This window comes from Falco biarmicus, chromosome 5, assembly GCF_023638135.1.
Source record: "Falco biarmicus isolate bFalBia1 chromosome 5, bFalBia1.pri, whole genome shotgun sequence".
Classification (NCBI taxonomy): domain Eukaryota; kingdom Metazoa; phylum Chordata; class Aves; order Falconiformes; family Falconidae; genus Falco; species Falco biarmicus.
The window spans coordinates 89,041,482-89,068,798 of record NC_079292.1 but is presented as its reverse complement, the minus strand read 5'-3'; the positions used below and the strand labels follow the sequence as shown (position 1 = coordinate 89,068,798).

Genomic DNA, 27,317 nt, shown 5'->3' with positions numbered 1-27,317 from the left:
AAGTAACAGAGAAGTAAAAGGTGAAGAAGTAAGAGAACTAGAAAAATGAAGACCTTAGATTTGCGTTACCTGATCACTGTGGGATAAAGTTCTGATGTGTAGATGTAGACAATGTTAAATGCAGCACTGATTGTCAGTTTCCCCAGCAAAGACAGAGAGCGACTATTCACCACAGCAAACACTCCAGTATCTGACAGAGAAAACGTGACTCTTGTAAGGCTTTCGAGCACTCAAATACATCTCCATAATAATTTCAATCACACAACAGTATGGACTGAAAAGGAATCCTCTGAAGAACCTGCTATGACAGCCAAGCATTTTTCCTTTAAAGGACAGTATTTGTCAGGGGTGATCTGTACCTTCAGGAGAACTCTCAAAACTGCAGAGAATCCAAGGAGCTTTCTTTTAGGCAGCAAGGGCAGAAATCACACAACATAATTTATATTCTGTCTACAGATTTATTACCTTTATCTGTGCAATCAAATTTGTACAAAGAGGAAAATTATTCCCCACGTAACACACTTGAAAAAAATAACTGAAAAAAATGGATTTTAAATTCATGGCAGACTTGCTACTAGCCCAAAATTGTTTCCATTCTATTCAATATAATCCAACAGAAATAAACTGAGTTGAATGACTGAACAGTTCCAGAGACTACAGAATGGAATTATTGCTCAAGGCTAGAAAAAAAAGAGAAACTGAGTTTTCCTTTCCTTTTCCTCAGCATTACAATAAATGACATCTTTAAAACACTAAAATCCTGCATTCTACCACAACATCAAATTCTAGATATGTAAGATAAAAAACCCTATAAACATAGTAAAGGCTGAAACTAAACCTCAATATTTTATGAGTCTACCACTAATAAAATACTAAAGTAGTCCCATTGCTAAGTTGAGGAAAAGAATAATTGATGTCTTTTGAAAAAGTGAGCAAGTTTGTTTAGTAAAAAGAGCCCTATTCAGTGTCAATTCCTAGTATGCAAGATAGCACGCTTCTAATGTTATTACTCTGAAAGAAACACAAAAGACAGGAAGATGCTGTAAAGAATCATACCAAGTTTTCCATCCAGCTCAGTTTTGTCAGAACAGCCAGTGCTTCTTCACCAGGCACGTCAGAACATGCATTAATTGCCTACCAAGGAAGCCCACAGCATAAGCCTTTACTGCTTTGGGCAAATCACAGGCAGAGACAGGTGGCTCCTGGCCAGTCAGCCATTCTGCTTCCTAAGCCACTTTGCTCCTGGCTGACTTTGGTGGTTCAGCATGCAGCTGATTTCCTGGGGTCCTGCAGTCCTATCCTCTGAAAAGCTCTCATTTTCACATGTTATACTTTGATATGCAGAAACTGCTTGGTGACTGGTACCAGCTTAACCAGAAAACCTGAGCATCCAGGCTCTAGGATTTGGAATACTTCTGGAAAACTGAGTTGCACCCCTTCAAAGAAAGTTTTACCTATTAGATTAATTGCCATCTAGAGCAACTTACACACTCTCTCATCATAAATGTTTAATCTTTTTGAATCATGCTTCAAATATTTGAAACATTTTCCCTCCTTATGACAGGTGTTATACATGCACAAATCTTACAAGCTGAGATGAATTCATGTACCTAATATTTAAAGGAAGAATTGCTCACTGTGCAATTCTGCTTCTATCATTTTGAAAAAATTCCAAAAATGAAGAAATGAGCATTAGTGTGTCTTTACAGAAAAGACATTTTATTTCACTTCTTTTAAAGACCCCTTGCTTGAGAAGATTTTCAGAATGCCCTCTGAACTATAATGCAGCCACATTACTAACACTACAATCACACCAGTCTTGAACATTACACAGCAGTGAGGAAAAGATGGAAACTTGCCACAAGAATCAAATCTTAGGATCTTTTGACATTGGTATTTCGCTTGGAGAGACACATATAAGTTGCACAGGTACTACTTACACTGACATTTGGCTAATGAAGATAATCCCAAAGAATGATGTTTCTTGAAGTAAGTCAGAAGCACTAGAGAGGAGTGATTGATGTGATCAGATATAAAGGGCAGAATCCAAAGACAAAAGTTCAATACTAAACCTTTCTACCTTTCCACCTTTCCTTAAGGTCTGAGAAAGGTTGCTGCTTATCCTTTTAGTGAGTTGTGGCTTCTCTGGCTTCAAAAATTGAGACTCATATGGGCTATGAGCCTAATCTACTGGCAACCAACAAATTCTTAGGCCATAGGATGCTGTGTTTACCAATTCTTATCACATACTCCAGAGACAAAAGGAAATATTTACCTTTCTTTTTAGGAAGAAACATGACAATAAGACAAGCCAATCCTCCCAGGAACAGAAATGTACTCAATGTTCGCTTCCGACCAAACCTGATGTGCAAGGATAACAAAGCTTTATTCTGCATTAGATCTGTAGCTTGCAGAGCAACAAGTCCTCTAAATTCACGTTGTCTCTTTATCTGCGGTTGGAAATTCTGAATGCCATCTCCCACAAATACTTCCTCTCACACTGTTTTTAAACAAGCTTCTACTGCACTCTTAATAAAATGAGCACTAAGAAGTCTTTATGCAGTGGCTGACAGTTTCTAGGATTTTTGATTTGCTTCCCACTGTGTGTGCACATTTGTAAAGCTCCTCAGGAGATACGTAGAGAAGAGATTGAGAGGTGAATTCTACAAAAAGTGAAAGACATTGTCCAGAGTATCATGGCTCAGGAAACGGCTAAATATCTGAATCAAGAGCTCTGCTCACATACTAGCGCACACAGCAACTATTCCATGAAACCACACAGCTTCTGTTGCGTTTAGTTGCAACAGCTCTGACCTAGCAGTGAGAATGGGGATCAGGAGAGAGAGGTGGGGAGAATGCCATCTTGTGTTAGCACGGAGTCAGCACCGCTCGGTTCAACTGACCTGGGGACCAGCCTCATCTCTGAGCCAAATTTAGATGTCTCATTAACAAGGCAGCTACTGAGAACAAGTTAAATTGTTATTTGAAATAAAGATATAGCAATAGCAATTTCAAATTGAAGCAGGAAGCCCCACACAGCAGATATAAACTAGGAGATGCAATATACAAGAAATTATCTTTAAGAAAAATTATAACAACCCCCTGAATGGGTTAATAAATTTCATACTTACCATTTCTGGTTAATCAAATAAATACAGATTGGGTATGCTGGGATTTCTATCAACCCTGAAAGGGCTAAATTGGCATAAATACTTCCACCTAAGTCGCCCACATTAAGGGTAAGACCATAGTAAACCAAGCTGCACACAAACCTGCAAAAGACAGAGAAAGAATAAAATCAGAGCTGCTGCTTTGCCTGCCAAATCAAAGCACTGGTCTGGCACAATACACTAAAAACTACATTTAGTGTTTCCGAAGATAGGTCTAAAATGTTTCTCTACAAGCATATGATGTTTTCTAGGTAAAGAAACCATTTTGTCTCTGCATAGAGCCAATTCCTGACTTACTACTCAGTTAAACTTCAGACTACACTTAAGAAGAATGTGCATAAACCAGAATAAAGTTAAAATAAGAACATGATTATAGTATCTGACTTGACAAATGATATCTTGGTCCTTTTTGTTTTTATCAGATTTCACTTTTATCCATATTTTTCCAACTGTGTGTAAATCCTTTCTCAAACAGTTCAGATGACACTTCCACCTTCTAATTTCTAAATCCTGGTCCAGTTTTATTAATTTTCCAATTCTGATTTTTTTACTTTTCTTTTGTAACCCTGACTGACTGTTATCCTTACAGAGAAGAATGGAACAGGCCACCAATTCATTCTGCAGGAAATCAGCAATTCTCATTTAAGGAACAAAAAAAGAATAATCAACTATTTTGCAGTAAGCATCTGGAAAAGAACAGGAAAACAGCTCTGTGTTGTCTGCTGACAAAATACCTTTTTTTTTTTTTTTCTTAATCAATACCTCTTCCCCAAATACATGCATTATAAAAGCAACTGAATGAATGGTAATGCCAGAGGACCCCCATACCATGTCATACACAAGGTTTATTTCCAAGTAGCACCAAATAACCTCAGGGGCAGCAGAGCTATGGAAAACAAGACAAGACACTTTTGGAGTTAAATTTCTGCTAGTGACAAGAGGTCGCATCATGGGTTCCTGCTCCTTACTACCACTGGCAGCACTTTCTCTTAAGAAAATAAACACACTCAGACAAGGTAGGCCACCCACCTGTTAATGGGCTCCTTACACACAAAACAATGAATAACTCATGTGACTTAAAGTACTGACAAAGCACTGGGCCAAAGAGGAGGACCGCATGACTGACCTCAGCTGCCTTCGAGGGTCAGAAAAGAAGGGGTAGTTCTGAACTATTCTGAGATTGAGAAAGCATGACAGAAGCGCATAGATAAAACACCTAAGAACTAGACTGTAAAAATGGCTTCATGTTACAAATGCACTAAGGAAATGCTATAATACAAGGATCCTTTTTAGGTACAGTGTCCCTAACACCACAGGCTGAGACCAAGCACAATCTGCAGGATGGGCCAATTCTCAGCAACATCTTCTCTCAAAGACTTAAAAAGACAACAGCAGCACAAAGCCTACGAAGTATTTCAAGTACCAGGTAAACATCATGATCAAGGTGCGTCCCAAGAGAATCTTATATCGGAACAGATCCAAGAAGCTGCCAGCCTCTCTGGAGCTCCTCTCTGCTGGGAGTTTTAATGAAAAAGTGCACTTTTGCTTGCGGTTCCTCTTCGCAATGAGGTAGAGGGCATCTTCTGCTTCATTCAGCCGGCCTTGTGAATAGAGCCAGCGGGGGGACTCTGGAATGAATCTGAAACACACAAACACAGACAGCTTTAGGGCACTTCTTGTCTATGAGGCTGGACTTGTCCACATAAATAAGGCTGAAATACATTTTGGTATAACAAAGAGTTTTTCAAACAACCCTTCAGGTATAAAACTCACTTATTGAAACAGAGACAAAACATGTTGAAAGGGAACATTGTATGTAATTTAAATACTAAGCATTACATTGAATATTACATAGATACACAAAACTACAAGTCACAGTATACCATTAGGACCCTGTCTTCAGAGAATTCAGAATTAAGGAGACACCACATGACTACAAGTAACAGGATGTTTTTGTAACACCATTTCGCATTTTCCAAATTTTTCTCAAGTTCTCTCCTGTAGACAGGAAGGCAGAGGCTGTGCAAAGTCATACTCTTGCTCCCCACATGCACTGTTCACATTATAGGTTTGTAACTCCAACAGAGCCTTCAAAACAAATGTTCTATTATTTTCAGATTCCCAGAACTAATATAAAATTTAGTCTTTTGCCAGAAGCTTTTTAAGATTTTTGCCTCTGATAAGAAATGACATCTTTATTTAAAACATAAAGGAAAGTGAATCTGTGCTTTTATAAAAGAAAACAGCTTAGAAAGGAACATGTTTTCTTCCTCATGATAGAAAAAAAATCTGGTAGCATTTTCTGCACAGAGTAATTTTTAAGTAATGTGGGAGGGAGGCAGGCAGCGTGAAATTTGGAATAAGAAAATATCCTTTCTTACAGTAAGACAGGCCTCTGAGCACAGCTCTGAAGTTCTAAGCATAAAGCACTTTGAGAAACTGTACATACCAATATGAAAGTTACAATTTTTTTCCCCAAAACCCCCAAACATCACTAAGTTTTGAAATATCAGAAGTGTCATCTCTGCCTTTCACCCATGAACAGCCTCTAAGACCTTTCCCTGAGTTCTGATGCTTCCTTTGAAAGGGTGTGTTGACTCTTTAGCAAAGACCTTTATTCAGAAAGTTGGTTACTGAAGTTAAATAGATGTTGGAAGGAAAAAAGCCCTAAATCTAAACAGCAAATTTATCTTCTTTCAGTTACTGGGATTCTGCTGTCAGGAAGTATATAAGAAGAGCATGCTGCATCATATAGCTTTCAGTGCAAAAGCCTACAAACACAAAACCCCTACTATATTGATCTAAAGAAGCCTTCTTCCTATTCTTTCCTAATCACACTTGAAAAATAAAAGGAAGCTGCCCATTTTGCATGTCACCTTTAAGACTGTATGTGCAAGTAATTCTGAAGCTGTTCCTTCTGTGTAAGCACAAGTATAAGAGAAACATCATGTTATCACTTAACTGCAAAAAACATTTCTGTACCTTTTCACATGCATATATAGTGTCTTCTAGCACACCAGACAAGAGTTTAGATCATCTGCATACACCGGTTAAAGACAAGGATATGCTTCTACAACACTCTGCTGTGTTCCTATCTACAGTACTAATGCATATACAATACCATGTACACTTATATTTTCCAATACTGCAGCACTGCTATTTAAAGAAAGCACAGAACGTGAGGTGTCTACATGGGGTTGAGAGAAATACCTTAGTTACACCATTTCGTTCCATCCTCAAAAGGCACTTTGACTTAGCTGTTTGGTTTGTTCCCTAGGTTTTTTTCTTGGGTGTTTTGTGTGTGTGTGTTGGGGTTTTTTTTGGGAGGGGGGGGTGGTGGTGGTGGTGTATGTTTTTTTAAAATTTATTTATTGACACCTTTCTTGATGAAACTCGGTTTGAAAAAATAACTTACAGAGAGAGAAGAAAGACGATTGTTCCTTCCAGGTTAACCACAACAGCCAGAGTCCTCCAGGAACGAATGAAGTACCCTAATAAAGCATACTGGGCAATTCCCACAGCAAAGAACAAGCCACCAATAGATCCTAACACACAATTAAAAACAAAACATTATCACACCTTGAAGGAACATTACTAACTCTCAACACATGGGAACAGACAGAACACTTCATTAAGAAATATTCACCCAGCAACACATCTGACCAAAGAATATTCTACCCTTTTCCCATGCAGGGCAGCAGTATTACATCTAATTGCAAAGATCAACACAAGACCAAAATGCACTTTTCTACATCCTGCTCAACAAAAGCCCCCATGAACAGTTGAGTCTTGTAATTCCAAAAGTATGTTTCAGCTTTCCATGTATAAAAATAAATATAAAAAACCCAAAGCATTGGAAAACTGGTATTTTTAGGAATACATAGTATTCATTTGTAGCTCTCACAATTTCTAAGATACTCTGTTTTAAAACAGTCTCAGCATAGCACTTTGGCACTTGTCACAGGTGGGCAAGCCAGGTCTCAGAGCTGTAACAGTGCAATTTATACACATCATACCTGAAGGACAGCTTCAACACTGGCAACCGAGACAGTTAAGGTGTCTGTATCTTTTGTTGTAAATTCTAAAGTTGATTACTACATGGGGCAATTTTTGGTTTTAACATATAAAAAAGGTTTTTATATAATGGGAAGATAAGACGCTTAAATATATTAATTTTTTTTGAGAACTGCCAGAAATGAAAGGATTTCTATTTAGTGTACAAATACTAAGCTCTGTTTAGCAGAGTGCAAAATTCCGATGGATAGAGCTCAGCTATCATGAACCTTGGACGAATATTTAACTGTGTAATATTCACAGGGGACATTTCAACTAGACCTTTGTCAGCTTGAGTGATGCAGAGATCTGAATGGCCCTAAGTCATCTACTGTGCTTGTCTAAGGTTCATATTACATAAAGATCTTGAAGCAGAGTAAAATTTGCAACTGCTATGGTGCTAGCTTTGGGGTGTCTCAAGTGATGCACGAGACTGAAATTTATAAATTCTGACAATAAAAACACTAGCACTCAAACTTTACCTGCTAACGCCCAGTATGCAGTACCCACACACTCATTCAGCAGAACAAAGGCCACCAGTGACATCCCACCATTCATCATCCCTACCAAGAAGCGAGAGACGGCGAAGAATTCATATGAGGGTGAGAATCCATTTGCAATGGCAAACAAGATGTCAAGAGCAAAACCTGGAAAACGAGACAAAAGGTTTCATTTCAGAGGAGTACCTAAAGAAAAGCAGAAGCATTTTATCAGTATCTTTACTTCACGTTCACTAGGATCCATCCTAAGTAATCATAGTCAACAACTACAATGCAGGTTTGGGCAGAAGTTTAAGTACCTGAAGTCAGTACCATGAAAGGGGACACACAAAAGGAGTGGTTTCTGATATGTAATATGCAGTACTAAACCTTCAAATTCAGTTCACAGCAGACAATGTTTTCACATACTCAGAACTACTGTCTGGCTCCAGTTAAGATGGCTTAATATTCATCCCTGTACAGGAGCCACAGATTACATACCTGACCAAATACCTCCCCTCATTCTTGGAAAGTGCCCTATACAAGCTAGAGAAATGTTACCAGGGGACAGTACATGGGGAGTTTGCACTGTGTAGCAGGCCCACCTTTATCTGCTTTGAATGAGATTGTTCCTTTTAAAAACAAAAAATAATCAAGTTTTTTAATTCTACATGCTCATCCATTGACATACAAATTTATAAATACACAGACAAAAAATGAAGTTCCAAGTGTTGTTTGATCCGGAGACAGTAAAAAAGCTTACGAGCTTTAAAACACTATGAGGATCACAAATATATAAAAATTAAATCACGCAGACAGGAGATAAAAAGTGCAACAAATTCCTAGCAGGTTATATATGTAAGAACACTGCTAACAAATTACTAGAAATATTAATTGCAACCTGTGGAGATCCCATGAGCATGACATGAATGAGTGTAAAACCCTTACAGTACAATTCCTAAATCCAGAACATCTCCCAGATATTCAGATGGTGATTGAAAAGTCAAATATTAATTTGTCACTACTTATATTCCTGAAGAATACTGGAAGGGCAAAACAGAAAAATAAAACTCAAAGCACATCACTGCTATGTATCAAGCTCTCAGCAGAAACTGAGCTCTTGCCATTGATCTTCAGAGGCACAACACCACTACTTCATTCATTTCGTTAGATGTTACCTGTAAGATAGACTTTCTTCCTCCCGAAGCGATCAGAGAGCTGCCCAAAGGAGATGGCTCCAATAAACACACCACTGAAGTAGAAAGAACTGGCAGCACTGACTTTGTATGATGTGTTGCCAATTAAAAACCACTGGATGGAGGGGAAAAACAAATAAAGGTGAATTAACCAGAATACAAGAAGTTCAGCAGTTCACCAAGAGCCAATAGCTGGAGGGGCATGACACATATTTTAAGAGTGATCAAACTTTACATACATCTCCTAAGCATCAGGTCACCAAAACACGACTGCTGTCTCCCAGACTCACCAGGTGGTAGTAACCAATTGCATCATTCCCCCAAATCACATGCAGTCGTTGATTCTGAAACCAGGGACAGATCCCTCATAGAGTATTGTAGGTTTTGCAGTCTTCTCCCACTCTCTCTTTTATTGCTTTTTTTCACATAAGTCTGTTAGCTTAAAAAGACTCAGTACTATCTCTTGATACATGTCACCCACAGTGTGTAGGCATACTATGCAAAAATAAAAATTGTGGTTTACGTCCAAAGAGAATCCTGCATATGCTCCTCCAAGAACTGTCTTGTCACTGAGAAACACTTTGGTTAGACAGGTTTTCTGGTATTGCAAATACTCGTCTTTTTTACAGTGTACTTCCTGTCATTTCCAGTTCTTTTAATTCCAAATACAAAAGTGACCTTTATATGTTTTCATTCTAACAGACTTAATGTCTCAATTTGAACCTGACAGGAGATTTTTTCCCCACCAAAAAAAAAGCAGAATGAAAATAAGCCATGCCCTCACTGCTCAAAAGTTATTTCCTTTTGTATTCTAAAAACTCCACATCTGTTCTTTTTCTACTCCTCTTGCATCTTGAGATAATGTTTCCTATTAGTGACACCCAACTTTTCTTCCTGTGCTGGTAAGCTGGTGATTATGTCATTATCCCAGCAATAACACTCTAATCTTCTCCTCATAATCTTCTCTTCCTCTACCAAAATCCCATTAGATATCCTTTCTAGCAAAGCTTATATTATTTCAAAGCTCAGTTATAAACTACCTCACCACGAGAACAGAGCCATGCAATTAAACCTCACCAAGATTAGGGGAGCTAACAAAACAAAATCATTCAGAAGCTCCAAGAAAACAACTTACTTATTCTCAGTATATGCTTCATTTTGAATTGTCACTTTAACGGCGAGGTGTTTACGGATATGGTAGGTAATGTGCCCATAAAACATCAAGACTGACAAAATTCAATTCTAAAACTAACCACATGACCGCAAATCAGTTTTTGAAGCTTCTCCAGATTTTAAAGACAATTCCCAGAAAAATCCATCTGTATAATAATAGCACATGAGATTAATTTTATCTTGAAATAACATGGTCAGTTTGTTTTATAAGAGCTACAAGAATCATACCCTGACTTTTGGTATAAAAATTTAAAAAGCTGCCAACACTGAAACTCAGTGACATTAGATGCTTTCTGAATCATTCAGGGATTAAGGGATAATTTGGTTGCGAAGCAAAATTTGTTCTGCAAATTAATCTCAACAGCTAAGAAGCCCTTTAAAGGACTCAAGGCTTTTCCCTTGTATAAAGCATGGTACATGTATGTACATGTATATTACATGTATTTACATCAGAGTATTTTTCAGTGCAAATTTGCAATGGTCATGGTAGTAGTAAGTGATGCTACAAGATAAGCATTAAAAACATCCTCCTCAAGTATAGAAAAAGCTTCTTTACACATCAATAAAGAAAGTAGACAGTGATGACATACCCCCCCCAAGTCACACTAAAATCTTTCTATTTAGCATGCAATTCAACTTCCAAATATACCACACATTCAGCTAAGAAATTTTGAAAAAAATTATAGTTTAACAGTGGGAAACAGGAGAGCTAACAAGATTTTATACACATGGGTCTTTACTGAGAAATATGTTAAAAGAACTACAAAGCAGAATCTACAAGTTGCCTGGGGTTTTTTTTTTGTTTGTTTGTTTTTGTTTGAGGTTTGTTGGTTTTTGTTAAGTTTTGTGGGTTTTTTAGTTTTGTATTTTTCAAGTAAACTTTGTTCTTTACCTCAATTTATTTATGCAAGTAAAATGCATAAGAATCTTCATAAAATTTATGTCCTAAAACACTGCTAAGGTCCACAAATGTCTGACTTGTCAAGTTTAAGAGAATGAAAGACTCTTGGATAAACTGAAAAGCAAAAAAGTCCAGAGAAAGTCTGAAAACCTTACTGAGCTTTCAATAACACTTACAAAACCCCACTGTCCATTACGATTTTAATTTAAATAGTGGCATAAGTACTCATATCCTCTTTATTACCAGAATAAGAGGAAATGCCTGTTGTACACAACTGTTTGGTACTATTCCAAAACTGGCAGCTTACATTAATATGCTCATAACCAATAAAGTGCTTTGGAGGAGTAATTCAGATAGCATTAATACCTCTGGACAATAGCCATGAATTATCAGGTGGTACGACACTTGACTCAACTGTACAGCTCTAAATTCAGGTCTTTTAGCAGATGCACTCAGACAGGGCTCTCGCACGGAACAATTTGACATTAACAGATACTGAAGGCCCCAGGAAGGGCAGGTGTTGCACACATCAGTGCAGAGGCTGGAATAATTTCTGTAGGGATTGTGGCTAGACCCATGAAAGAAGACACTTAGAAAACACAGAGACCACACCAATAAAGCTAAAGCTTGGTTTGGGATGGGATGGGGGAGTTGCTTTGTCCACCTGACTCCCTAGTGCCCATGTCTTCCCCCTATCTGGAGTTACAAAGACTGCAGAAGCTACTTTCCCTCCAGTTCCTCCACTGCTGGCTAGCTGCATGATGGATGCACTATATGCATTTGACCTTAGCAAGGGAATCTCAAGAGGTGGCCAGAGCGAGCTCAGGGTCCATAAAGGATTTTGAGCACATTAGTACAATGGACAGCACGATTCCGGCTCAATTGTGGAACCAGGCTACAGGATCCAATACATAACTTCCACATGGAAAAGGTGGGAAGTTTTAGAGCAGAACTTTGGTCAGAGTCTGCACAGCAAAATAAAGCTAGTTTTTGTTGCCAGTAAAGATATGAGCAGATTACCTGTTCTCTACTTGGAGGTAGCACCTGTTTCATTTGTTAATCAAAACATGCATTAGCATGGAAGAAAGCAGCAGTACAACCAGCTCCCTGCAACCGACTCGGTAAGATCAGACACAAGGCAGCAAAACACATTTCCGACTTACCTCAGAGACTATTGATGTGAAGCTGCTGCTGAAGTGTACGTGCTTATGCACCTCACTGCCATTGGCATTCAGAAGCCATTCCCCAAAAGCTCTCTGCTCGCTCACTGACTGGTTGCTATGGCTCTGATTTGCTGAGAGCTCTTGGAGATCCCAGTGGTAAGGAGGAGTTGCGCCCACCAATGCGATGAGGATGGCTTCAGTGGCCGCATAGAGCTGGCACAAAAGAAAAAAAAAAAAAAAAAAGTAAAGGTTGCTAAACATAACCCAAGCAATGTTTCCTCTGCAGCTGGATCAAGTCGGTATTAAAAAATATTCCTTTTTAATATTTGCCTTCTACCACTATAAGATGGCACATGTAGCCCCCATCTACCAAATATCACACACTAAACCACAACTTCAACACAGTGGTTCTTGCACTTTTTAATCTGTTGATTATTTGAGAGAAGTTTCCCTCCTGACACCCCTCCCTCAGCCAGAGCCCCCCCAGCTCCCACACACAGCAAGTGCACCTCCTGGATGCATGAACAGTTGGTAGTACTGCTAATGACACAATAAAACTATTCTTTAATGCAAATATATTTATTATATCCTCTCACTTCACCTGTGTTGTTCATTCCTCTAATTGGATATTTGGAATAGATCTCCTCTTCACTGTTTCATATTTAATCTATCCTAGTTTTACCACAATTAATTCTTTTCTATTTTTAATCTTCCGTGAACCTGTTTTACTCTTACAAAAAAAAAAAAAAGATAGAAGCACACGTGAATGTACATAAGCATCTTCTTACAACTCTACACATTTATACAAGAGATTTAAATACAGTGATTAACAGCTGGCTTTGTTTAAGAAAGAATTAATAAAACTGCTGAAAACACAGACATTTCAAGTGTGGTCTAGAGCTGGGTCACTGCTGCTTGCTCAGAACATTCACAGGCCACTGCTTTAACAGGCTACATTACAACTCCATCTTAAAGCCCAGGGTTCTTAGACCTGTTTGAACATAGAAGTGCCATGAATTCTGGAACAGAAGACGTATGAGAAAGTCTTCTGAGAAACAACACAAGTTGCTGGCAACAACACAAAGATCCCCTGCTCTCCAAATAAAACTGCTTTTTGTCTCAAGCCCTCACTAAGGGACAGTAACGCAGCACAGTAGCTCCTGAACAAAAGAGATCCTGTTGCTTCTCCCGCCTACTACTTCCTCCATGAATAACAACCCCTTGGCCATGCTGTGGACACGAGGCATGTGTCACTCCATTCCTGAAACCCCACTTCAGTCACATCCTGAATACAGTCCTTGCTCTGCTCTCAGCATCCCCTCCCTCTGCTCCTGAAGAATGTACCTGCAGGAGCTGTGTTCTCTCAGAAGGCTGCTACACAAGTAATTCTCAAAACTCAGAAGACCATAGATAGGCACAAAAAAAAAAAAGTCTGAAGACCTCTGAATTCAGATGCACGCAACACCAGGTAACCCTATTTCGTTCTGTACAACAGCTGAGCAGTCAGTTACACCCAGATTTAAATGAGATTTACTACTAAATTAACACAGAGACCCCAAGGTATTAACAGAAAGCATTTTCTTTTCACCAGCTCCTTTTTGCATTCTACATGATATACTGCTGCCACAGCAGCAGGAGGTAAATAAGTATTTTTTAAAAAATCATCCTCTTTCCATTTTTTAATATAAAATTGTTGAATATCAAAAGCCATTTAGAAGAAAAACCACAGTCTGTTGACTATGTTATTATTTAAGCTACAGAACAACTTCCAGACAGACAACAATGAAAAGTAAAAGACTTCATCTGGGGAAGAAGGCAATGACTTACATTATATAGGGAAACAGGTGTTAAAAACCTGAGTGGCCACATTGCTAGGGATGTGTGGATACAGTACTCTCAACAATATTGAGAGGTTTTGAAATTGCCGAGAAATGAGAATTATAGGTCACAATCTGTGGTGCATCCCTGTACCTTGACTCACTCAGACAATTCCGTGTTAGGACTAAGTGATAACATCCTTGCTTTTGTCTTGTGAAATAACAAAACATATTTTTGAAGTAGTTCAGGAAATGAAATCCTCAAGGCATTTGGTTTAGAGAAAGAAAGCATAACCCTTTTGATTTTTCCTCTAGGTGAAACCCACCCCAGCTACAGAAAACTAAGTCAAAAAATAAGTGATTGCAGGTACAATGAAACACTATGGATATTTTTTCAATTAAAAAAAAAAAATACATCAGTCTTAAGCATCCTAGTAGCTGCAGCAAGCAAGGATGTAACAAAGATAGAAACACTTCCAATTGATCTGTTGAATAAGAAGTACATGAAAATGGAGACACATTTTGATGTTACCAAATACTATTGTTCTATTTTCATGTTCACTGGAGTCACTGCTGACATAAGACTGTATTTCCTAGAGCTCATCTGCATTGTACTTTGGGTAACAGGTAAGCCCTCTTCATTTCATTGCAAAAACAAAAAGAAACCCCACCAAACACCCCAAAAATTCATTTATAATTCTGAAGATCAGAAACATTTTCTAGAAGCAGTCTTAAAAAATGATGAAACAAACTCTAAAGTTAAAGAAATTAAAAATACAGTTATATCATTCCAGTAAGAGGCAGGAGTTTGTGTTAAATGAATCTGCAGATTCCCCCCTTAAGAATTCTAAATGCTTGCACTTAGCAACATAGTTGTGTAGACTAGTAATCATTATAAACAAATAAACACTATCAAATATAAAATATTAATATTTATATTTATGCAATTTAAAATATTAAAATATATATTAAATATAAATCAATATAAAACACTATTAAAGCAAATATAAATATATACACTGACTTTATAAGATGTAAAATGGCTACAATATAGGCACTGTGGCAAACAAAGCCCTTCATTTTTCATTTGTTCTGTAACCCAAGTCAAGTCAAATTTATGTCATTTAATGTATACCTTCTATTCATAAAACATTTTAATTGGCTCTGTGTGGATGTTAACAGTTCCCTATTGAATTCCTTGCACTGATCTGTGTTAATCAAGATGAGTACCAAGCACGGGGGAGGAGGCACCAGCTCATAGTCACCGATGATGAAATGCTGAGTTGCGTTAGTTTGGTTCAAGTTTCACCTGTTTGTTTGTATTCTTTGTATGTTAAAATTTTATAGTCTGTCTAGATTAAAAGTCTATGGTGTAAGGAGATTTGGTAAAAGGCAATACCTTAATAACCTGTAAACTTTCACTTTCTCTGCTACGCAGAAAAGATTTTAGTTAGCCATTTATAGCTATTTCATTAACAGGTTTTGAAACTAACTTCAAAATAACATTTTGAAATTAACATTAACAGAAATGCCTGGAATGCCGTGACCAGCTTTCTTGGTGCTCATTTTGATAATAAATTATTTCCACAAAAAATGTAGAATCTCTTGTAAGACTAGTAAGGGACAAGGAAGAACTTCAATAGTTTCATTTGTGTATAACGAACACACCCACAAAAATAATTTATGAAACTTTTAGACTTCATAATTTACCTATTATGAAGCAAAAATGAAAAACAAAAGCAAGACTTAAATTCTGTGAAGTTTCTTCAACCTTTTTAATCAGCTCATCAGCAATTCACGACCAGCCTGGTCATTCCAGACAAGTATCAGCTGAAGTATTCACTGCTGACCAAGATAATGAGTAAGCCACTAACTTCTGACCTTTCAAATACAGAAACATGAAAAAAACTGTACCTTGAGGAAAGACAGAAATTAAGGAAGAACAACAAATGACCTTGCTCTGGTAGAAGCCCGTGATGAAGAGACGGTTACATTTTAGGATTAGACTTATTTCTCCTGAACCCATGACAAGCAGCTGAAAAGCTGGAGGGTCACCTGATTTTTTAAAAGTCTGATGATCTCATCTGTTCTGAGTTATTTCAAAAGAGCGATCTGTCTTGAAATTCACATGATGTCCCATGCCCCGCCCCCCCCCCCCCCCCCCCCCCCCAACTCTTACTTAGAAAAGCCCTAAAACGTCTTCCTGCTGCAAAATTATCGGCTGCTGAGAACACGCTCTTCTACCAAAGTACCTTTCCCCTCTTGGTTGTACAATGAATGTAAGACAGAAGGAAAGGCTGTTTTAGTTACAAAGCAAGAATCACAGTGCGCAGAACATGATGTAATCTCTCAGACACTTGACAACCCCAGCCCCACTCTGGCAGGAAACATTCCCTATGAAGAATGTAACCACTGTTGGATTATTACCTGTGTCAATGAGAGGATCAACACACATTTTGAAAGAACTTAGGATTTCTGTAGAGAAACTGAGAAAATCTACCCAGTTTCGTTTTTTCAACCTTAAAATGTAGACCTCAAGAATCCACAGAAAAAAGTCCAAAGTCTGTCCAAAACCACACCTAACTTTATTCCAGAAATTCTTTAACATCTACAGCGAAATCTAACACTGTACAGCAAACCACAACACTCAGAGCCTCATTTCCCACAGGTCTGTGGAAAATGTCCCCTTAGCTTCCCCTTCTTCTCTGTTTGAAACATCCAAACAGACACACGCCTCAATTCTGTTTCATGCTCAGTATCATTTGGATGGGCAATGGCAGCAGTAGGGGTTTGGTGCTCCTTCTGCTCAGACTGGCCGGCCAGCACGTGCTGATCAGCCAGGCAACTGCTGCCACCAAACAGCGCACGCACAGACAAGGGACACGTCACTCCCCATCAGCACAGGCAAATATTTGAGTCTCAAGAGCAAATAGCTTCATTGTACAAGTTTTCTGCAAAGACAGACCAAGTGGCAGCTAACTCCCGTGCACACACCTTTGCCTGTCAGAGCCACGGGAACGCTGCACATGTCTTGGACCTGTACTCGTGCCTACCTAACAATGACAAAACCCATTACAGCATCGGTGATAGGACTGCAGGACACGTACCTAAACCTTCAACTCTTCAGCTCAAGTTGCTTTAATAATTATTTCGTAGTCTATCACAATAAAATGAACCTCCCCTTTTTCTGCCAACATGCAGAAGTGATCTTTACCAGCAAAATTTAGTGAGGTATTTTCAGCTCTGCACTTTTTTCACTAGTGCCATCCTAGAGATCCAGTATCTTAAGTAAACTGATACCATTTGATATTTCTCAGTTACTGCCAATAAACCCAAGACAGAGGGCATGTCAGAGTCTGCTTATAACTGGAGAGCAAAACAGAGGGTGGAATGAAGATGCTGACAAACAAAAATCAAAACAAAGTTCCACAAAATGTTCTCCAAGAACAAAACAATATTCTTCACACAAGATCATGAGTGAGTTTTAACTCTGAATACGCATATTTCCTTAAACTGTGCCAAAAGCATTCTTCTTCTACTCTTCCACCACCCCATTCTCCCAAACATCAGAACAATCAAGAAAACTTGCCATCATGAAACAGGTTGCTATCACTTTCTGCAAGCTGGATTTCTCCACAGTGCTATAAATACAGACAATGAGTTTGCTGTTAAGAAGTCAGTCTTGTACTGAAGCAAAATCTTGCAAGACAGTTATCTATATGGTTTGCTCCGGGACAGATGAAAATTTACAAGATTAAGAACAGCTCAGTAGGATTCCTCTACTGTGATGTAAGTCTGTTGGATAAATTAACAGCTAGTGTCCTACCTACCACAGAATCGTTAAAAATTACCATAAATACTTCCCCCCGCCCCCCCCCCCAAAAAAAAAAAAAGCATAGGAGGTAGAGGCAATGCACAGGATACCAAGGAGACCTAGAATTTGCTAAAGACCTAGACTGGAGAAGCAGATGCTACAATGCTTCTGGCATGTTACAAAGTACACCACCCCGAAAAAAACCTCACAGCCTTGCCCTACAAAGCATCAAGTTCAGTGACAGAAATGAACAGTAGTTTTACTATATATTTAAACAGTTAGCACAGCAGCCAACTGCATGCTGGGTAGACCGAAACCATGAGTCCAGAACTGCTTCAGGCACTATAGCCTAAACAATTTTCATTTTTGTAGTAGGCTGGAGTACGTGCAACACCACTTAGAAGAAGCAAACATAGTTACCTAGCATGGCCTCACAGCCTGCATCTCAAAGGGCTGAGACAGGACTTGCCACTGCTACAACCGGATCACCCTGAGCAAAGGAAATAGTCACCCTCAGCATCACAGGTTGAATGGCCTCTGAACATGCAAGTTGGAAGTATTAACTTTCTGCCTTTAGAATCAAAAGGACGAAAGAAAGCTTAGGTGCCATATTAAAATATCTATATGTAAACTTGCAGTTCCTCTCTGCTAAAAATGCTCACACACTGATAAGTTAGAGAACCAAGCCAATAAACAAGAACCAAGAACAAAAATTACAAAACCCATTATAAATACTACCTCTACTTTAACAGGAGTATTCCAGAAAGTTAAATTACATTAATGTGTAAAGTGCCAAGACTCCCCAGTTGAATACCAGCTATACAGTTTCATCAATACCACATCAAAAGTGCCACTCCACTATTATGTGAAGAAGGACTTAGAGGAGAACAAAGCAAAAAAGTGCCAGAAGTTACTATTCCACTTTATCAATATACTAAAAACCAGCCCAGGACTGAACAGTCTCAATGGCGTTATATGATAACATGACAAAAAAAGTCAGCAACTCCCGGTAACAAAAAAAGCAGGAATTGTGGGCTGACAAGTATCAGGCAGAATTTAGTCCTGCCTCCACAAACAGGATTATTCTTTTGTTTGCATTTCATCTTTATCCTTCTTTCTCTCCGTGTCTCCCAGCCTGCTTTGGCTATCAACATAGCCAAATGACAGCCAATATCAGTATCGTAAGAGACCAAAGTCCTCACCTTAGACGCTGGTTTGGGACACTGCCAAAGAATATTGGGCGAGTGTCTTAATCTCACAGAGCCAGTTCTGCTAAGAGTATGAGAAAAGCCCATTCTCAGCTGTGCCTGGACTTCCTCACTACCAAATGACTACAGCATTTAACTTGGTAAAAAGACATAATAAAAGCACACACTGATTACTTCAGAAGTTTCTGCTATTTAAGTATCCAGACTAAAAGACATTGCTGACATTTATATAAGCTGCTTTCATTCATTTATTCATTTTAAGGACTTGCCTGCAGGATAAGCAATTGGATCTACTCGTGTTTTGTTTTGGGGTTTGGTTTTTTTAATTACAAAAGCTTTTGGTTTACTGCTATTTCAGAGCAACACGATGAGCCAGAACTGAAAACAGGGGTTTTTTCTAATTTTCTGGTGGAACTTGCTAAACCAGCGATTTTTCAATGTACAGCCTACAGGCCTCAGAAGTCCCTGAATTACTTCTTAAAGTTCTGGGAAAAATAATGAAGAAACACAAAGCTGCCAGCAGTCTTAGATTTACTGTACAAGGATTTAACATCTTCAGTGGGAAGTCTGTAGGGGGGTGGAAATTCAAAAAGACTGAAGAGCTCTGGTCTTTCTCTAAGTATTTTTAAGACACCAATAACTGAAGAGCATACCACAAATGGAAAGCAGTAATAGGGCATACACGCAACTGTCTTCAGCTTTCCTTACCCAAGGATCTCAAAAGCTTCATTGTGCCTTCCAAGGCAAATTCTTAACACCCTTTCCCCCCCAAGCCCACCGGGATTAGGAAAAAGAACAGGTGAACAGAAATACAATGTTTAACCAGGTTAAGCCCAAACTTCATCAGAGGTCATACTGCAAACAGAAAAGACCTAGAAGACAGATGCGATTGCTCCAGAGGGACTTCAGTCCCACTATGCTTGCTTTTTCCAAGTACCAGCCAAGGTTTTACTTAATGCAAACAACGCACATGAAGCACTACATTACCTATAAATAGAAGTAGTTACATTAACCACTCCAGTCAAACAAACAACATTTGAGAGCACAAAACTTTATTTGGGTCAGAAATAAAGAGCAACAGTTATATGCAAGTTGGAAACAATTATTCCGAGTTCAATTATACATCTACCGGTTCTATCACTTGAGAGAAAAGGAAATTAGTCTCTAAAATGGAGGAAGTGTCAGTGACGAGAGACTTGATGATGTGACTTGCTAGTGGAAAAATACAGGCAACTTATTGCCTATGAAATATGGGAAGCTAGACTGTGTGTACATATGGGCAGGGAAGCAGCAAAGGGAGATAAGTGTGTCAATACAAGTATTTTTATTCCATACTCTTTGCTGTCTGGTAGAATTATGCCTGCTAACCCCCCGGCTCATCTTCTGAAGGTGCTCAGAGGACAGACTGGCTAGATGAATTGTCTCAACAGTTTGCCAGGCTGAAAGCCATCTTGATTAATAGCAGAAGATGGGATTGCTTCAGCTCCCGCTGAATCCAAATACCATCCCATTGCACAAAATATTCTAAAACTTTCTTGTTAATAATCTGAAAACATGTCCCCATATGTTTTACCCACACTACATATAAAGATGCCAATCACCACTGACACAGTGCCTCCCAGGCACCTTCCACTCCCAGTTGTTAAAAAGACATTGCAAAAACAAGGCATTCAGCCATAGCTAGAGTAGAGCCCCAGAGTGAGTTCCTTCTGACAACTTCGCTCTTTACACAGCACGTAACCTTTGCTTTTAAAAAAAAGTTTCATTTGTCTGCTGTTGTGTTTTGTTTTTTTTTAATAGGCAGAACAATCTGCTTCCTTCCCTCTGTTGCCAGGCTTTCAGAATGTCTACTGTGGTTCTCCCAAAATTTATGCTTTTTGCTATGCCCATCAGCAGTAACTCTGCTAAGTCTTTACAACAGCACATTGAACAGACATCTTCTAGGACTGAACTGCAAGAAACTGAAGTCACCTTGTAAGTTAAATTGCAAAAGCTGGCTAGATGTGTTTATATAGCTACATACATACAGAATGCCTGGTTTCCCTGTCAGAGTGAGTGTAGTGATCATTGAAAGAGCAAGACACAGCAATTGTGAATGACACTTAGAATCACCTAAATGAGCTCAATTACATGTGCTTTGCAGTTTAAGTGCAGCTAAAAGGAAGGTCCCAAAAGCTACGGCTCATGTTTCTTCTATACCTCAAGCTTGCTCTGACCATACTTTGACCATACTTATCATACTCTGACCACACTTTTCCCCCTGCATAAATTTAAGGCTTAGCTATGTGGATGCACTGGTTTGAATTAAGACACAACATAATTTTGAGGGAAGACTGGGATGTAGGCAGCTGATAAGGTATTCATGAGACTCTTCCACTCAGGATTGCTTCTGGAAAAAACAGTAGCAATTTAGCTATTTAAAATTAATCGGCAAGGAAACAGTTATTAGAATTTAGACTTCTGCATTATTTCTGAGAGTTAAGGACCTCACTGCTAATGAAGCACGTCAAAACTCAGCATTGTTATTTCAGGTTTTCTAAAGAATATAGCATGATGTCTGCATCAGCTGCATTCACTTTTATAAGGTGATATACATCGCTATAGTATCAGAAAATATGTGACTGTTTCTTTTAGCATTCACTTTTATAAGGTGATATACATCACTATAATATCAGAAAATATGTGACTGTTTCTTTTATGGAACAGTTAAGGATCTGAAAGAAGTAATTATAGAAAGCCAGACCACACTGGTCTTGACTGTATTAGATTCTTCTGGCAGCTGTTTTTTTCACAGAAGGCCACTAAAGGACCAAGGAATCTCGGTTAGCATCTGAATCATTGAAATGAAATGTAATAAGTGAAAAAATAACTACTTCTTTTTCTTTAAAAGACTCCCTCCACTCAACTGGAGCAAATGGTAGGAATGGTCTTCACCTCAAAGTTCCACTGACTTTCAGGCAGAAATATTCTTAGCTAAATGAGTACTTTGTGTGATTAACTTACATAATTACATCCACCTAGCTTATTTTTTTCCCAAGCTATACCAGAACAAGGACTTATATTCAGTGATGCAACTACTTTAAAAGCCTTCATAATTTCTGCAAAGAAAGCAACACCATCCTCTAGCATAAGCATGTTCTGAGTAAGATACAATGCACAAAAAGATGTGGAAATAAGAACCTTACTTTAAGAAATAAGAATTTGGGCCCCTACTTTTTATGTTTGTATTCATGCCACATTTGAAACCGCCCCTCCCATGTAAGTGGCCGCACATTTGACATACATTCCACAACTGCTTTCTTGACAATCTGAGGGACTTAAAACTCTTTCTTTTCCCATAGACATAAAGAAAAAAGGCAAACAGTGAGATAATCAAAGTGAAGGAAGGTTACACAGCAATTCTGCAAATCTTTTTTATATCTGCCACCTTGCTTACATACCTTACAGATACTTACAGTTGAACTATGTCCAAGTAACTTTCAGTAAACAGCACACCTGTCATGAAGCCCCTGGAATGCCTTCAGCACCCTACGCTAGCAATTGTAAGGCAATTTGTGTAATTCCCATCTCTTTCTTTCATTTTAAATTCTTCATTACTTTTCAGATTTTTTGTACTTTCTATTCAGATAAAGTTCTAATGGTATACCTCATCAAGGACTGGGAGTAAGCTGGTCATTTCTGGCTAGTTCAAACAGCAGCTTAATAGACTCAAGCAGATGTAAGTATTAAAAGAAGATGCACTGACAAAGTATTTCATTACTGTCACTACAACTACAAAGTAACATCTCATGCTATTAAGGAGGTAGAACGTGTACAGGGGATATATCAGAAATGTCAAGGAACAGAGTTAAAGAAGGCTTTATATGGGATCACATCTGTATCCTATCCAAAGGCAGACACTACTGCTTTTGATGTATTTCTAAAGATTTGGAATGAGTCTGCCTTACTTAAGCCACATGTCCCAGAATATGCTTTCCCTCAAAACATTTGTGCAGATGAGCTGATTAAAGAGCAGCTTTCTGCATTGGGATGTTCTAATTGCAGAAGTCATACATGACTTGCTGCCAACAGCGAAGAGATGTTAGCAGCACCACTCATTACAGCTGCACTACATCAGGAATGTCTTTGCCTTAAAATAATTATTATTCAAGGAACTTGATGTTACCATCTTAACCGTTCTCCCTAAGATGGATGGAAACACCACCCTTGGTAATTATCCATACTGCTGCGTAATGCACATTACTCATTACTTTAGGCAAAGACTTTTTCAGCTGTGCAAACAAGACCTCCCTTTTAAACTCTTAACATGTTTTAAGAAGCCTTTTACTAGAGATCCAGTAGGAACACACTCCTGTTCTCAGATTTCTGCAAATTCAGTTTGGACTTGGGCTATCACATAGCTCAGATTCACCAACAAAGACAGAGCCTCTTCCAACCATGTATTTTGGGTCACAAGGGACCAAGAAACTTTTTTTTAAAATATGCTTGCATGCTTTCAAGCATCGGATCAAGATGTGAGATTTTATCTAACATTGCTACACACACTGAACAAACATCAGAAGACATCATTCTTTAATAATGCTTCAATATAAACTCTTCAAAAGGTAGTGAGCACCTTTTTAGTAATCAGTAAGTGTCAAGCAATTGCTTTTAGTTCAGAGCCCTAAGTATTTTAAGAGTCATCAGCTCCCTTTATTCCTCCCTCATTCTCTTAAAGGTTCACTGAAAACGCAAGACTCAAAGTCACATCATTAGACTATCCCCACACTCGTTGGGTAAGTTTGGTCTTTGCGTAATTCCACAGATTTTGGAAAAAAAAGAAAATGTTTCTCTACATTAGCTGTTGTCACTCCATTATAAAGTTACCAACCACTGCTATAAAACATTCCTAAAAAATCTTGCAAAGTCCTATGAAGTTGGTAGGGAATAAGCCAGGCATATCTTAATACAGTAACAGCTCAACAAGGTAATGAATAACAGCAGCAGGTAGCAGAGAAATAATACAGATCAGTGAAGAAAATGAAAGAAGCAGCCCACAAGACTTACACTTAATCTAGTTTTACACTGATGACATACAAAAATATTTTTTCAACTACAAGCAGCCTGGAGGTTTTTTCCCAAGAGTGTCAGTAAGTGCGTTACACAGGTCGAGTTACCAGTTCGCTCAAGCCCACAGGGAAGTTTACTATCATGTGGAAAGTCTCATCCATACAGACACAAATATTTGGTACAGCTTGCCTCAAAAAAGTTCTCTGACTAAACTATGGTTGTAATTAGAATTCAGAGACCAGATACATTGGCATGTCAGTAAGGCTGCATGGTAGAAACAGTCCACTGTAGAAATTTATATGACAAAAGCACTATGATGACAAAAAATATAAGTAGAAAACTCAAGAGATAAGAAACATGCAGACATAAAAAAGCACAAATGCCTATAAGGAAAGCAAGAACATCTGCTGGGCATCTTAGGGGCAGGAAAAACAAGAGTTTAATTTCAGTATATTAGCATCAGAGATTAAGGGACTTGACACAGCAAAGACAAAAATATTTTTCACCCATGTGGTAGTCTTATCTTTAAGAATGTTAAATTATTTTTTATATCAATAGGCCAATGCAAAAATACAAGCCAACTGAGGGAGCACATGGGAAGGGACAGGGAAACAAGCAATAAAATGGCATACTCAGTCCATGGCAGAGCCAGTGACATAGACTAGCAGGAGTTCTCATTCTGCAGCCTGATGCTGCAGCAAATCCACTAAAGGAGCCCATGATTGCCTAAATCTACATCACACACCCTCTACATTACTTACCCTTGAGTCCATCCTCCAAAGACTTGACGATAAACCAGACAAACGACTAACAGTGGCCGTGGAACCTGCCTTCAGTCTTGCTCTTGCACATCCCAGTGACACATTACATAACTTGGCATCAGTAAAGGAACACAGAAAGCAATCAACCACCCAAGCAGGAACCAGTTGTACAAGTCTGAATCAATTTATGGATTGAAAGACAACAAGCTTCACATCTAAATCCCTTACAAACTCCTGTGCCTGGCATGATAGGAAGCAAAGAAAACATACCAGTCAGGGGACGATCCTCATTGGTAAAGTTCAAGAATTAACAATAATATGAGAAGAAAAAAAAAAAAAAAAAAAGAAAAAAACAAGTCCTGCAAACCAGCTACCTTTTTTCTTTAGTTATTCTGATTAGCTTCCAGATTTGTAAAGATCTTTGTTTACTTCTCCCATGAGAAATGCAAGTTAATTCATTAAAAAGAAAACAAACAAACAAAAGCATTACAGAACAGCTGACCCATACTACTCAAAACCGTAGGAATACAGACCACTTGTAGATTGGTCCAGAGCATGACTGGCACCAGAAGAAAAAAATAACTATTCCTTCCTAAATTCCTGATCTTCAGTGAGCATACAAAGCTGGTCAGCCAGCAGAACAAACTCTGAGCAATGTCTAACTTTAAAGGATTAATAAACTAAATCAGTCAAAGAGAAACAATACAAAGAACAGAGACCTGCAAATTTTTTGCTGTTCATCATCATAGCTTTGCAACCAAGTACAGATATCCCAGTTGACAGGACCGGGCATTTGAATTTTCTTTGGTCCTCTCATACAGCTTCTTGACACTTCTGCCAGTCCCCTAGCTGCCAGGAGAAGACATCTTCAGTCTCACAGCTCATGACTAGAAGTTCTTGATCACTATAAAATACTGGGCAGCAGAGGCAGGAGGATACTTAAGTTCTCCTCTCCCCTCCTGCAGCTGCTAAGTTTCCACAGTGGCTGTAACCCAGCATTTGTCAGCCTAGCTGAATTCACTAAAATTAAATTTCTGAAGTTAGCATAGAGTAAACCAAAGTTCTGTCAGATTCAAACTATACTTTATGTCTAGGCCTGACTGTGAAGGTGCACATATTAACCTCATCTCTCCTCTCCACCTCCACAGGAATAGGCACAAAGATGAAGCAAAGCTGGAGTGAAGACAACACACCTGGTTGCAGAGCACATCACCTGGTCATGCAGCCTCTAATACTAGAGCATACCGCTGTTACTTTGAGCTCCATTTTAATCATGAAACTTAAGGGCAGTCCAGTTTTTTATCTCACAGAACACAAACCTGACTACCCAAAATGTAAAGCCTCGTTCAAATACCTAATGCAGAGCCACTGCCCCTACATTCCAAGAGTTAAGGCAAATCAAAGTACCATAAGCAACCATAGCCTATCAGCTGATTAGATGACAGCTTCTGCACACAGAGGTATCAGTGACCACCTGTACCTATTCAAACATTTCCACCACAAACAAGCCACGCAATCTAGAAATGACTAGCCTAGGCCATTAACCCTAGGTTGTGTCAGATTCCCAGCACAGTCTCTGACAGAAGTCACTGTCTTCCAACCCAGCTCATGGAAATCTGTTTAATTTCACTTCAACAAGCCCTTCACCTGACAGACTGAATACTCCCAGTTTGCTCACCCAGTGACACGAGGCACACGACTCCCCAGGCACCACGGCACAGACAGCACCAGCCGTCTGCCCCAAATTCACCCTGCAGAAGTTCACCCTGCCTTTGCACAGAGGTCACCTCCGCGCCAGCGGCACAGCAAACCGCAGAAAACCAGTTCCTGCCACCAGCAGCCCTCAGCAGAAAACCTCCAGCACCAATCTGCACCCCAGGCAGCACCCACCCCAGGCACACCCACCCAACCACCCGAGCCACCACCTGCCCAAAGCACCCACACTGAGCGGGAGGGAGCATCCCCCGCCGCCACTGCCTCCCTCATGCAAGCCGGGCGCTGCACCCCACGGAAGGGGGGGGGGGGGGGGGCTCACCTGGAGAAGCACGGCCAGCAGGACGCACAGATACACCTGGTAGGGCCCCATCTGCCCCACCAACGGGAACGCCTCCTCCACCTCCATCCCGCTCCTCGCCCGCCACGCAGCGCATCCCCGGCCCGGGGCGGGGCGCGGAGCAGCGGCCGGGCCCTCGCCGAGGAGGTGGAGGAGGAAAGGGCGGGAGGCGCGAGGCGGCGCTCACGCGCAGGCGCCCGGGAAGCGGCCCGCCCAGAGCGCACGCGCAGCCCCCCTCCTTCCCGGGCGCGCGCCGGGGGAAGCGGAAGTGCAGCGGCCGCCGCGGTGCCGGTGGGGGCGTGTGGCGCCCGCGCGCGTCTCCCCAGTTAGGCGGCTCGCGCGCGGTTGGGGCTGCTGCCGGCTGCCGGCGGGGGGAGAGGCGGGGGGGCGAGGCAGCTCTGTGAGGGGTCAGGCTCTCTGAGAGGTCTCTCACGCACTCACTGTCCGTGAGGGGTCGCGCTCTCTGTGGGGGATCTTGAG

The 27,317-nt window shown here is 39.7% G+C and overlaps 1 protein-coding gene across 2 annotated transcripts in view; it reads right to left on the bottom strand.

Annotated features, from left to right (window-relative positions):
• The window catches only part of SLC22A15 (solute carrier family 22 member 15), a 41,373-nt gene extending 14,355 nt beyond the window's left edge, over nt 1-27,018 (bottom strand). For both annotated transcript variants that reach the window (XM_056340678.1, XM_056340679.1), the window contains exons 1-9: nt 26,820-27,018; nt 12,136-12,348; nt 8,881-9,013; nt 7,706-7,870; nt 6,586-6,715; nt 4,594-4,809; nt 3,132-3,272; nt 2,276-2,361; nt 70-190 (exon numbers count right to left, since the gene is read on the bottom strand). In XM_056340678.1, coding sequence (XP_056196653.1) covers nt 70-190; nt 2,276-2,361; nt 3,132-3,272; nt 4,594-4,809; nt 6,586-6,715; nt 7,706-7,870; nt 8,881-9,013; nt 12,136-12,348; nt 26,820-26,906 — 1,292 coding nt within the window. In that variant the 5' untranslated portion in view covers nt 26,907-27,018. The remainder of the gene's footprint in view (nt 1-69; nt 191-2,275; nt 2,362-3,131; nt 3,273-4,593; nt 4,810-6,585; nt 6,716-7,705; nt 7,871-8,880; nt 9,014-12,135; nt 12,349-26,819) is intronic.
• Between the last annotated feature and the right edge of the window lie 299 nt (nt 27,019-27,317).